A 12,146-nucleotide genomic window follows, 5' to 3' on the forward strand; every position below is an offset into this window, starting at 1 on the left:
AGGGAAGTACATGACTTCCCTGTGAGCAAATAAAATCAGTGGGATGGTTATTTGGGTAATACTGACAGCACTTCCCACAGGACAGTATGTAAGTTGATATGCTAAGCCTACCCAGTAGCATGGAGTAAGATTCAAAAATCTATCTTGTAACATGGGAGTCCTACATACCAGTGTAGCACACTGTTGGAAGCCACTCAGTCAACTAATTAAAGACAATTTTATAGCCAGACTACTTATTGTCCTTATCCCTCACACACACAGAATAGCCTAAAGGGAGCAATGGCTCTCTAGGTATTAAAAACAAACAAACAAACAAAAACAAACAAAAAAAAAAAACACTCTTTCACCATATATCTTCAAATATAACTCTTACATTTACATGGATACGCTGCAACAAAGCTCTTCAGTAACATTAATATTGATTAACAGTATTTTTGAAAATAAGAGATGGAAACTGATTTGAAGGTATTAGTGCAGCAAGACCGAAAACAATGACTAGAAGAAAAGATGACCTAAATAAATGAAAAGTAAATGATAAAAGACACCCAGTGGATTTTATCTAATACCATGAGGATAAACAGCCCTTTGGATCTAACTTTGTTTTTCTCTATTTCTTAATTCAACTTCCAACAGTATATTATCATATTTCTGTTTTCATATTATTATCATAATACCTTCTGAAATATGCCATTTTGTAGATTATTTCATTAGTAATACTATCAATAAATGATGAAATAACATGACTATATCATGTTATCTAACATATCATGACTATGTGTTAGGACCAGTCAGGGATTTTCTGATATATTATTTCTCAGATGGAAGGTGCTTTTCTATTAAAAAGTGTTCACAGGAACATGGTGATTTGTTTTAAAATGAAAAGCATTAAAGTTAGGGTCAAACATTCTGATCAAACATTTGCAGACTAAACATTTTTTTAAATAATAACTGATTAAAAACTTATTTTAATATCTATAAAATTTGAAAAAAAAAAAAAAAAAAAAAAAAAAGCACATATTCCCTTAATTTTAAGCTTTCTGCATTGTGACAAAGGAAAAAATATTGTCATTCCAGTAAAGGAATTTCAAAGTGCCCTTCTATATACCTGAGAAATTCACTTTTAGTTTATGATGAAACATTTCTGAAGCTGGTACAATGTTAAAGTACAGTGCTAGAAATACCTATTTACCATCATCTTCTTATATCCAGTATCATCCATCAGTTAAATAAATTCATAGAAAATCTAGAAATGTTATTAGGTGGTAGGGGTATTTTTGCAGAAAATTAATGTTAATTAATAGAATGAGGAAGTTCTGATACTGCTAATATTTCAAAGCCAAAAGAACTTCAAAGTATCAGTATTTCTGTTAATGCTTTGGATAACAAAATTGAATGCATTTATCAAAAGTATAAGTCTGTATAGGTAGATGTATGAATTTCAAGATTTATACACCTGCCTTTCATCGTGTATACAATAGCAAATACTAATTAGGTCAAATTTTCACATTTCAAATGAGTTTTGGTCATTCAAAATGTCTTGCTCAATCTTCAAAAACCACAGTAATCATTTTTACAGTTACTTTAACTGCAAGTACAATAATCACATTAGCGGCAGAAAATAAGAACAAGCAGGCTTGTTTTCAGGTTAAGAAAACAAGGCACAACATAATCATTCTGAACGTGATCCAATACTCATTATGAATTGTTATGTCAAAGAATTCTTATCTGTGCATTTAATACCACGCATATCAGCACTGAACCAAATGGCAATGTGATAGTTTGGGGACCGTACTCTCTCTGTAGAACATAAGGTAATGAGACGCTATGAGAGTAGTTACAAATAGCAAAGTGATAAAATATGCCTGTAAGGTATGACTTCATCATTATACATGTAAATTTCACCACATTTAGTAGCATGCACATCAGTAAAACAAAAGTCACACCTTGCATTTAGCTGTGACATTTGTTACATTCATGTGTCACAGTCCTATCTTTTGGCAGCACTCTTTCCTGTGATAAGACAAAGTCAAGGAGGTCTGCAAAAGCAGTGACTCAGCTCTCCAGCCAAACCACACAATGTGTATTCCTACAAGAACCAGGCACACAGATTCTTCAGCTTTTCATCCTATTTAATCCTGGTCATGAAAAGACTACTTCCATCCCTCAGTGCTCCACAGGAATCTCCTCAAAAAAATTTCTTTCTCTGTCAGGATCTTTGCTAAAGCCACTAGTTTTTTATGCAGCTTCTCCCTTAGCAAAACCATTCTTCAACTCCATTTTCCTTCACAGTGATGGCAACAAGGGCCGTTAGATTTCTCATCAAATTTCTCACCTAGTTTGTATCCAGTTTGTCTCTTCGTAAGAGATTGTTTTTATGGATATAACAGTACCATCTAGTCTCCAGAGGAAAGAGGCCTCTTGCTCAAAGAAACATGTCTATACCTTTTTTTTTTTTCAAGCCATTGAAACCCTTCTTGGCAAGAAGTTTTTCTTTCCTCTTGTTCTCGCTTACTGGCTTTTATTTACCTTCACAAAATCTAAAAGTCAGCACAAAAAGGACACTGAATTGGACCTTTGCATAGATCTCAGACTGGATTTTTCAGTCTTCCTAGTCTTTCCATTCCTTACTGCATCATTCTTGTCTGCATAAGGTGTGAGGGCTCATACCTGTCCATCTTATAAGCAAGATAATGAAGATGATTGATAATCTAAGCTTGAAATGGTATGGTCAGCTGTGTACCTCTAACATTTTGTATTGACACAAACATCTGTATTTCTCCCTAAATTGAAGGAACTACCAATCCATTCAATTTTCAGAGTCAAAAGATTGTTTTCTTTTCCTGAATCAGACAAAACATCTAACAGTGATTCTCCCAGATTAAATGATACAGTTCATGTTGAGTTGCTTGGGATTTTGTTTTCACCTTACCTTTGAAAACATATGATGTTACCATGTATATCCATAGCCTATTTAGAAAACATCTCCTTTCAGTTTTTGCACTTCATGACACTTGGAGCAAAGTATTATATTTTTTTGACCTATCAGGACAGGTGATTCTCATTCAGTACTATATCTGACTAGTGTTTCTAGATGCCCTACATCAGAAACTCTTGAACCTGCCTTCTATATACCATATTCCAGAAATTGGGGTATTGCTTTTTTGGTGTAGTTTGTTTGTATTCTCCTCATGTGGGCTAATCTTATGAGGGCTGCTTTTTCAGCTACCCATATCTAACCTTAGAAATAGGCACTGTCTTGTCCAACTACATTATCTACAAGCAGGGGATTGAATGGCCTCACCTATATTCAGACCTAGAGACACAAAGACTGTGATAACTGAACTAGAACATATGCTCCTTCACTACTTCAGCAAACCAGTTTACATCTCCAGACTCTAGCTAAGAAAGCCTCATAATCATTGTACTACATTATCTGAACTTGGAACTTATATAGAAATAGTTTTATCCAAAAAACAGAATTGAAATGTTTTTTCACTCAACCCACTAAATAAGAAAATATGTCTTTACAATAGGCTAGGTAATAGACTTTATCTAGCAGCTTAGATTATTTGATTTTTACCGTCAGCAAAAAATTCTGAAAGCTGTCCAAGTGAAAATTTCAAGGTAGCCACATTAGCCATCCTTCTAAAGAAATGGTCCAAATTTTACAGATCATGTATAGCCTCCTTGAAGAAGCTGCCAGAATTTACTTGGATTTTTACTGAATTACCTATAAATGCTAGTTCCAATGTCCTATCACACTTCTCCACTCACTGGTACTAGGCCTTCTGCTCATTTCTATTGGGTAATAAACACTGAAGTCCCTGCTGAAATTTTTTGATTGTCCATAAGGTACTGAAGGCTTTGCTGGTGTTCTTGCTTCCAGTTTAGTTTCGTGACTACTAAGAAAGTGAGAGTAAATGAACTAAATGTTAGGAGCGAGAGAGAGAAAGAGATTTCTAATGTAATATATGTATACGTATGTATAGTATAACTATATAGTATGTATGTATAACTATGTATAGTATCTATAGTATAGGTGTATATATATATAATATTATATATAATATTTTAACAATATTTAATAATATAATATTATATAAAATATATATATTATATAACATTATATAATTTATTATATATAATATATATTATAATTATATAATATATAATTATATTATTTTATTTATTATATTAATATATATTAATATAATGAATATATTAATATAATTTATTAATTATTATATTATTAATAATTGTATAATATATCATATTAATACAATTAATATTAGTATTAATATAATAAATATATTATATATATTATATATATTATTGATATATAATATATGTTATTATATAATGATATATAAATTATTATATAATAATATATATTATATTATATATAATATATATATACCTATGTATATAGGAATTATACTTTTAAAATTTCTTAATACTTCTAAACATTTTTAAGTGGATTAGTGGGGTTGGGTTTTATAGAAGTTGTGAACAAATGCTTTTATCTGCATTTCATATAAAAATAATGAAGAATGACATTAAAATGATGAGGTAATAACAGAGTAAATTGTCAAAGGGTAGCAGCGTGTGCCTCCATTTCGGCTGCATGCCTAAATGGAGAGATGTCATCACAGAGACCAGCAATGCATTCCAGTAAAAACGAAAACAGGCTTTCAAGCATGCATCAAAATATTACTACTTACATTTAACCACCAAAATCTTGGCATAATCTCATTACCCAAACATTACTTTAATAAAGAAATACTGTTAAGTGCTCTTCATATAATACCCACAACTCAGCGTCAAGGGAAAGTGGGAGTAAAGAGAAGGCAGGATGAAACAGAAAACATTAGGAAAAACAAATATTGGTGTTGTAGCGAAGGAGATAAAAATCTACCTCTCCAAAAAACCTTACAGGGTGAAGATAAGCAAGTTGACATACCAGCAGGTAATTTTGACCTTAGAATTAATTTAGCACAAGACAGGAGACAGTTATGTTATTCTGACAGGGCCAATATCACACTGAAAAGTAATAAAGTAGCAATCTCTATTAAAAAATACAAAAATAAAAAAATATAAGTTCTCATTACTATTTCCCTTTCTTTCAAACCCTGAGTACAGATTTTGAGAGATAAAGCAAAATACATTTGCAACAGAATATTATGTGATGCAGTGCTAAGACAAAATAAAAATCAGTCTAAAAGTTCTCACTACTAGCATGAAAGAACTTAGATTTGGTATCACTGTAGAACACTTTGCATCATCTAGCACCATTGACAATAACTCAGAGTCAAGAATGTAGATATGTTTACATAATTTTCTAAAATATATTCTCAGTTCCCCAGAGGTTTTGTAATTTCAGCATTGCACCATAGCTCTGTTAGTACACTAGACATAGGAAGTAAAAGTTAATAGTAAAGAGAATGTAATTGAGCAGCTTAATTTGCCTAATCTATTCTAAATCAACTGAGAAAAGTACAAAGTGGGTATAAAAGTAAAGAATACAAGATGAAAAGTGAATATTTAAATTATTTTTCAAAAAGCTACAATTGCAAAAATATTAACCTTGGAATGTCTTCAGTGAAAACAAAGCTTTTTATTTCTATTTTCTTGTAAAAATGAAGAAAACTACATACAAAGAACTAGGCATTTTTCCATTTTCTTAGGAAAAGAGTAAATATGAAACCAATGCAGAAAACAATGTGAAGAACTGTATTGCATCTGATTTCACAGATAGTTTTTACTCCTCTGTATTTTATATTTTTGTTTCAAATGGCTCTGATTCCTCATTAATATCTACATAAGGTGTGGCTCCCATCTTCCTAGTACCAACTGCAGCATTTAAGATCTAGATAAGAGCCCTATTATGTAGTAACTCCTGACAGTTCAGAAACAGCTTTATCCAAAAGACCAAAGTTGGGCTGCTACACTATCAAGATAATTGCGTGCACTGAGCAATATTCTTACAAGGAAGTGATTAAAAAGGAATGGGAACTTACTGATGGTGATCTTAGTCAAAGTTATCTGAGATTTTATTTGTTATTGAACACTTGGTGAAAAGGAAAGGATTTTCAAGTCAGCAGAAGCAATGACTTTTTTTTTTATCCTTTTCCTTCACAGAGGTAACTACAAATCAAAGGGAAAAAATAGGGGAGAGAAAGCATACAATAATCCTAAACATTAATGAAAAATTAAATGTAAGTAAATGAACCATTTTATATAATTCTCCTAAAATAATTTATTTATTCACAGAAATACAAAAGTCTACTATGGAAAAATAGTAATTCATTTCACTGGAAATATTTTCAAACTTTTGATTAAACTGGTATCTTTTTACATATAAAAAGAGCCAAAACTAACCAAATAGTTGCTTCAGTTCTCACATAAAGAAAGCCAGCTCTGATAATACTCACTTCAGAATCCTTCAGATCTTTCTTTCTAGTCTGTAGCAACTGTTCATATGTTTTTTCTTCACGCTTGAACCTTTTTTCATATTCTGCTAGCTCATCTTGTAGATGATTAAATAATATCTGCACATTTTGCTGTTTATACATCACATCACTTAAATTTTTCCTTTGAAAGAAAAAAAATAAATTCAGTGAAGTGATCAAGATTATGCTACACTATTTTAGTCTTTATTTATATGCTTAATGTTTAATTTTATAATAGATAAAATAGGTGGTCTTCTCACAAATAATGTTACCCTGTAAAAGAAAAAAAAACAAGCTCACAAACAAAAAACAGAGAAAAAAAAAAAAAAAAAAAAAAAAAAAAAACAGCTGCAAGATGGAGCTTATCATGACTGCAAATACCACTTCAAGACACTCTACTTAACAGTAGGTCTCCTTATCCAATGAGTTTATTGCGATACATAAGTCTCACAATTTTCAAGAACAGCTTGCATTTTTAAAAATAACTTTCTGAAGAATGGACTGGTTCACTCCCATATCTTCTGGAAAAATGATATTCCTGAGATCCAGAATGAGCTCATGATCAGTGACATATTGGGTAACCACTATTTTATTACTTGTTAGGACTGGAAATGGGAGCTTCATACCATCTGTATATTTCTTTTATGTTTCTGTCCTTATCTAGTATTGTTTCTTTAATCTGTAGGAATTAAATAAGTAAAATAAAGCATTTTTCACAGGTTTCCAGTAATTACTAAATTTCTGTTCTCCCTGGATTTGTTCTTCTGATGCTTTTAGAAAGGAGAGTATTTAAAAGAAAACTAACAAACAAAAAGTATATTTAATTATTTTTCTGCAACGTAACCTAAACTAGAGCCTTTTTAACTCTTGGCTGCATAATAAAGACTGTATCACAATGTGCACATGTGCATACAGAAGAAAAATCTCAATAGACAAGTTTAAGCCTAATTTTTCCAATATTCAGGCTTTGTTGTGTTACTTTAGAATTATTTTAATACCAAAATAAAATATTTTCTAATTTTAAAACAAATCTAACAGTCTGGAAAAAAAAAATCGATTACATAAAAATTATTACATAAAAGGTATTTAAGGGTTTTAGATTTAGTTCTAAATTCTGGAGGTCACAATATCCTCCTCACAGTCTCTTCTGAGACTTTTTGCAGCAAAACAACCCTCTTTGCAGAAAATTAGAGCATCTAAAGCCTCTTCTAAATCAGTGCCTACAAAAATCTCTTTAAAGAGGAGCTGAGTAAGTGATCCAGCAGAAACTACCTGGAGTTTCTTTTCACTGAAACACCCTTCCACTCTTCCTAATCTCCAGCACATCCCCTTAACTTGCTTCCCACCCTTATTTCCTTCTCACTGGGTTCACATGGTATGTGAACTGATGCATATCAATGGTAGGGGTTCCAATTAAGCATGCTTCTAACACAGATCTCAGGTTCACAGGATTTGTCCATCATCCTTAAATTAGCACCACACTTCGCTGAGATTTAAAAAAATAAAATGTGTGAATGTATTTCATGTTCATTCTTAACTTCATATATGAGGACATATATTTATCTCTTCCAAGAGTACATAAACAATTTTTTCCAAAGCCATTGGTATAAAGCACTTTCTAGGTGGGATACCTGCAACACAATTTTCCCTTGTTTAGCAGGTTAGTCCAAATTTTGCAATAACCTTTGGAATAACCTCTCATTATCACTTTTTATTGACTTTATCACTTTTTTTCTGTGAGTCTAAATACAGCATTTCATTGATATGAAACTACTAACTAGTGGCTGAAGAGATGAGGAAAATATGAAGAGATCTCCAATTGTGGAAGGATGCCTTCAATTCTTGAAGTAAGTTTAGTAAGTTCCACTGCACACTGAGTGCCTCCAAATCATTCTGTTTGAATCAAGAGTTGCAAAAGAACATATCTAGTCCCACATATACAGCTATAAAAATGTACTTATAAAAACACCTTTTTTTTCCCCAGCCAAGAATTTAATGCAATAATCTCTCAAAGTTCTTTCAACAGTGACAATACATTAAGTGAGTGAGATGACAGAGAAGGAGCTGTATTATCATGATACCAGGATGGCTTTTTTATTATTTAGCAATCTTGCACAACTCAACAGCCCAAGCTATTTTCTCTTTGACATTGCCTAGCAGGTTCACCTTTCTCCTTAAAGAGTAAGCCTGCTGTGCAATCAACATACATGGCCCTCCAAGGCTTGAGTGGCCTAGAAGGTAGTCTGCATTATCAGTTGGATGGAGACCTCTGAGACTATTTTCAGTACTCATCAGTCACAATAAGCATAGGTCCATAATTCTTAGACTAGAGAAAACACAGGATGCAAGGAATTCTCCATTAATTAAGGATGCAACTGACTATGAATATTATTAGATTTCCAGAAGTAATTCTGATACACAAAATTCAATTTGGTAGGCAGATAATGTATCATGAATAACTTCTACAAATACCTTGAAGCAGTAATCCCACAAAAACTTTCAAATTATTGAGGAAAAGTGAATTATATTTCCTGGAAATAATACTGTAAAATAATAAAACTACCTGTATTAATTGTAATAAGTAAAATTATTAAAAGTAATAAACTACCTGTACAAGTTCATTTAAGAGGGAGGTCTTACCGTAAATCGACAAAAGATTTTTCTGTGTTTTCCACCTGCATTTGCTTCATGTTCCGTAACACAGCAAGTTCTTTAAGTTCATTTTTTAAATTTTCCACAGTGTGAGAGTTTTCAGCAATTTTACTGGAAACAAATGATTTTTTTTCCTGGAATTAAAAAATATGTAGCATGTAAACTAGAAGGGCTAGACTTCCCAATACTGCAGTTTAAGCATATGATTATGGACAACAGTTCATGAAATTGTATACTCGAAGAAGCAGAACTGCTTCTAGAGGGGGAGCTGAAACACTTAGTGCAACTGGAATAATTGCATGTCTGTTAGGGCATGATTTTGCACATCCAGTTGTAGCCTTCCAATTTGTCACACATCTAAAAATCCATAAATATTATTATGACACTTATGACACTTCTGTTTTTGCAGTTGCCTATGTTGTATATGTATGAATGGAAGTTTTTAGGCCACCTTCTTGATAAAATACATATTGTCTTTAGTATTTGCTCTGATTCATAAAACTTTTTCAAATAAACAGTAGCTTGCACAGCAAAAATGTTAATGACAGTGAAAAGGAGAAATTTTCATATATGACCAAGTTTGGACCTATTTATTTCAGCATATCCAGAGTCAATGTCTTAACTGGCCACTTTTATTGCTTTGTATTGCTTACACAATACAAGTGTTTTAGGCAGATACCTAAAAAAAATGAACTTTCAGGAAAAATTGTATATTTAGATGCTACTGACTTGAGGCAGAATGCAGTTTACTCATTATCTCTGAAAACTGGCATTATTCATTTAGTTGCTTAAATAGAGAATTTTGTTCTTTTGGATACCATTTTATTTTTTTTCATAATGTAGTTTCCCTGTACTCCATACAGAAGAGGACTGAAGCACAGAGGACAAGACTGCTGAACTCCTGCCTACTTTCCTCTTCTACAAGTACACAACTTCTTAGAGAGATGCTGACATTAAGCTGCTGAAAAACATTACATTAAAAAATCACTAAACTCCCTATTCTGCAGAAAGGATATTAAATTGTAATTTATTTTTTTTTTCATTCCAAAAGTGACTGATAATTACGGGACCAAAAAATAAAAATAAAAGAATAAAAAAACAAAAAGGAAAGATTCATGACAGAAGCAAACACTACTTTCAATAGCAACAGTATCTGGTAAACAAAGCTGCAGTTTCTTCCGAATGAAAAAGGCAAATACCAAGCACTGTAGTGGTACTATAGTATTAAACAGGTGGAAGTCTACTATTTGGGTGATATTTCTAAAGTGGTCTTACTGCATTAGATTTTGAAACACATACTAATGTGATGTATGCCGCTATGTAAATGAGTTAAAGTAAGAGGGAGGAAAATACCTTTTGATTATGTTATAAGGACACATACACATATATAGAGATAATTTACATATGCACACGTATAAATACAGAATTTTAAGAAATCACAACTTAGTAGACAAAGAATGCACGTCAGTATTTAAATCAAGGTCAGTATTTTAATTTTTTTTTCTTTAGATGCCACACCATTTTTCTGAATCAGTAGCCTGGTGCATAGTCTAATTATCTTTTTCCTTATAAATGAAGTGCTTCATAAAAATATACCTAAAAGGTAGCTGAAAAAGCCAGTAACCAAAGCTTTTGTAACAGATGTGAGCACATAGCACAGAAGTGTGTGAGGTACCACATGCACATGAAATTTTAAAGGCCTCTGAACTTTCTGAAGTGTAATATGCATCTGTATAGGATTAGGTGGAAATTTCAGGTTTTCTGCAGAAACATAGAATCATTAGAAGGAAAATGAAGATATGGTAATTAATGCAAATCCCTGTGCAACTGAACCGCCCATAGAGAGTCTCAAACCTCTGAGGAAAATCATATTAGTTTTAGGCTCAGCATCAGGGGTGAAGAAATGTGGTAGCCTGTGATATATAGAATGTCAGAGCAGATTACTTGTTTGGGCCTTAAACTTAATCAAATTATGAAATCCAAAATGATTGAGGTATGAGGGTCAGATATAAAGAAAGAAGTCATGATGAGTTGTTTTGTTTTTGTTTTTAATTATTCTGTTTCATTAAAAAAAAAAAAAAAAAAAGTCTGTGTTAGAACAAAACTGCCAGTGAAAACGAGTTTTGTTACTTTGACATCCTGTACCCATTTCAGGATTTTTTAGCAGATAAGGCAAATAAGAACTGGAAAACCTTCCAAGCATAGGTAATAATAGCCATTGACTCAGTATCAGTACATTCTGTTACTTATTACAGAAGACAGAGAACTTGCAATCAGATTTTAGAACAAACAAATAAAAATGAGTTATGCTACATTCTGTAATCTAAATATTGATGGACTGAATATCCACCCTTTAGGGTTTTCTGTAGTGGATAACAGTCCAGCATCCTGCGTAAGTTGACTGAGTCTTTTGACACTGGGATGTTATCAACTGAACACCATTCATCATTCTTCTCAGTTGCTGAACTAGACTACCAGTGTATTATGAGGTAGAATTCATATGCTCTTATCATGATATCCAGCTTTTAGACATTTAAATGTCAGCAGAACAAACTAAATCACTTCAGATTCCATGGTAAGATGCAGTAGCCTCCAGTGTGTGATTTATCTTGTCCTAAGATAGATAAACTATGAAGGACTGGGTGAATTGCTTGATCAGTTGGAAGTTGGAGGCTCTATGTTGCTCCTGTACTATGAATACTGTGGAATCATTGCCATTTCTTCCATAAAATCATTTAAACCAAGCACTGAACAAGCTTTAAACATGACAATGTCGTATTCCTGAGAGAGTATTAAAATCTCTGAATATATCTTTAAATAATTTCCTTATAAACAATGTAACATTACAGAATAATATAGCGTGCCCCAGCATAGTTAGAAATGTAATTTATTCTTAAAAATGTGACAGACGCTTTTATAAAGCACTCCTCTTATGAAACTTCAATTGCTGCAATCAAGGAACTTCATCAGGCTCTAAAAATGTAGTATTTAAGGTATCCAAGTAGTGTTACTCGTTCAGTACTCTAGAGATCTCACAAAATAGGC

At 32.3% G+C, this 12,146-nt stretch overlaps 1 protein-coding gene across 3 annotated transcripts in view; it reads right to left on the reverse strand.

Annotated features, from left to right (window-relative positions):
• CCDC178 (coiled-coil domain containing 178) overlaps nucleotides 1-12,146 on the reverse strand; it is a 179,005-nt gene that overhangs the window by 111,358 nt on the left and 55,501 nt on the right. For all 3 annotated transcript variants that reach the window (XM_072034641.1, XM_072034639.1, XM_072034640.1), the window contains 2 exons: nucleotides 9,090-9,235; nucleotides 6,432-6,591 (listed from right to left, as the gene is read on the reverse strand). In XM_072034641.1, the coding sequence (XP_071890742.1) occupies nucleotides 6,432-6,591; nucleotides 9,090-9,235 (306 nt within the window). The remainder of the gene's footprint in view (nucleotides 1-6,431; nucleotides 6,592-9,089; nucleotides 9,236-12,146) is intronic.

This window comes from Anas platyrhynchos, chromosome 2, assembly GCF_047663525.1.
Source record: "Anas platyrhynchos isolate ZD024472 breed Pekin duck chromosome 2, IASCAAS_PekinDuck_T2T, whole genome shotgun sequence".
Classification (NCBI taxonomy): Eukaryota; Metazoa; Chordata; class Aves; order Anseriformes; family Anatidae; genus Anas; species Anas platyrhynchos.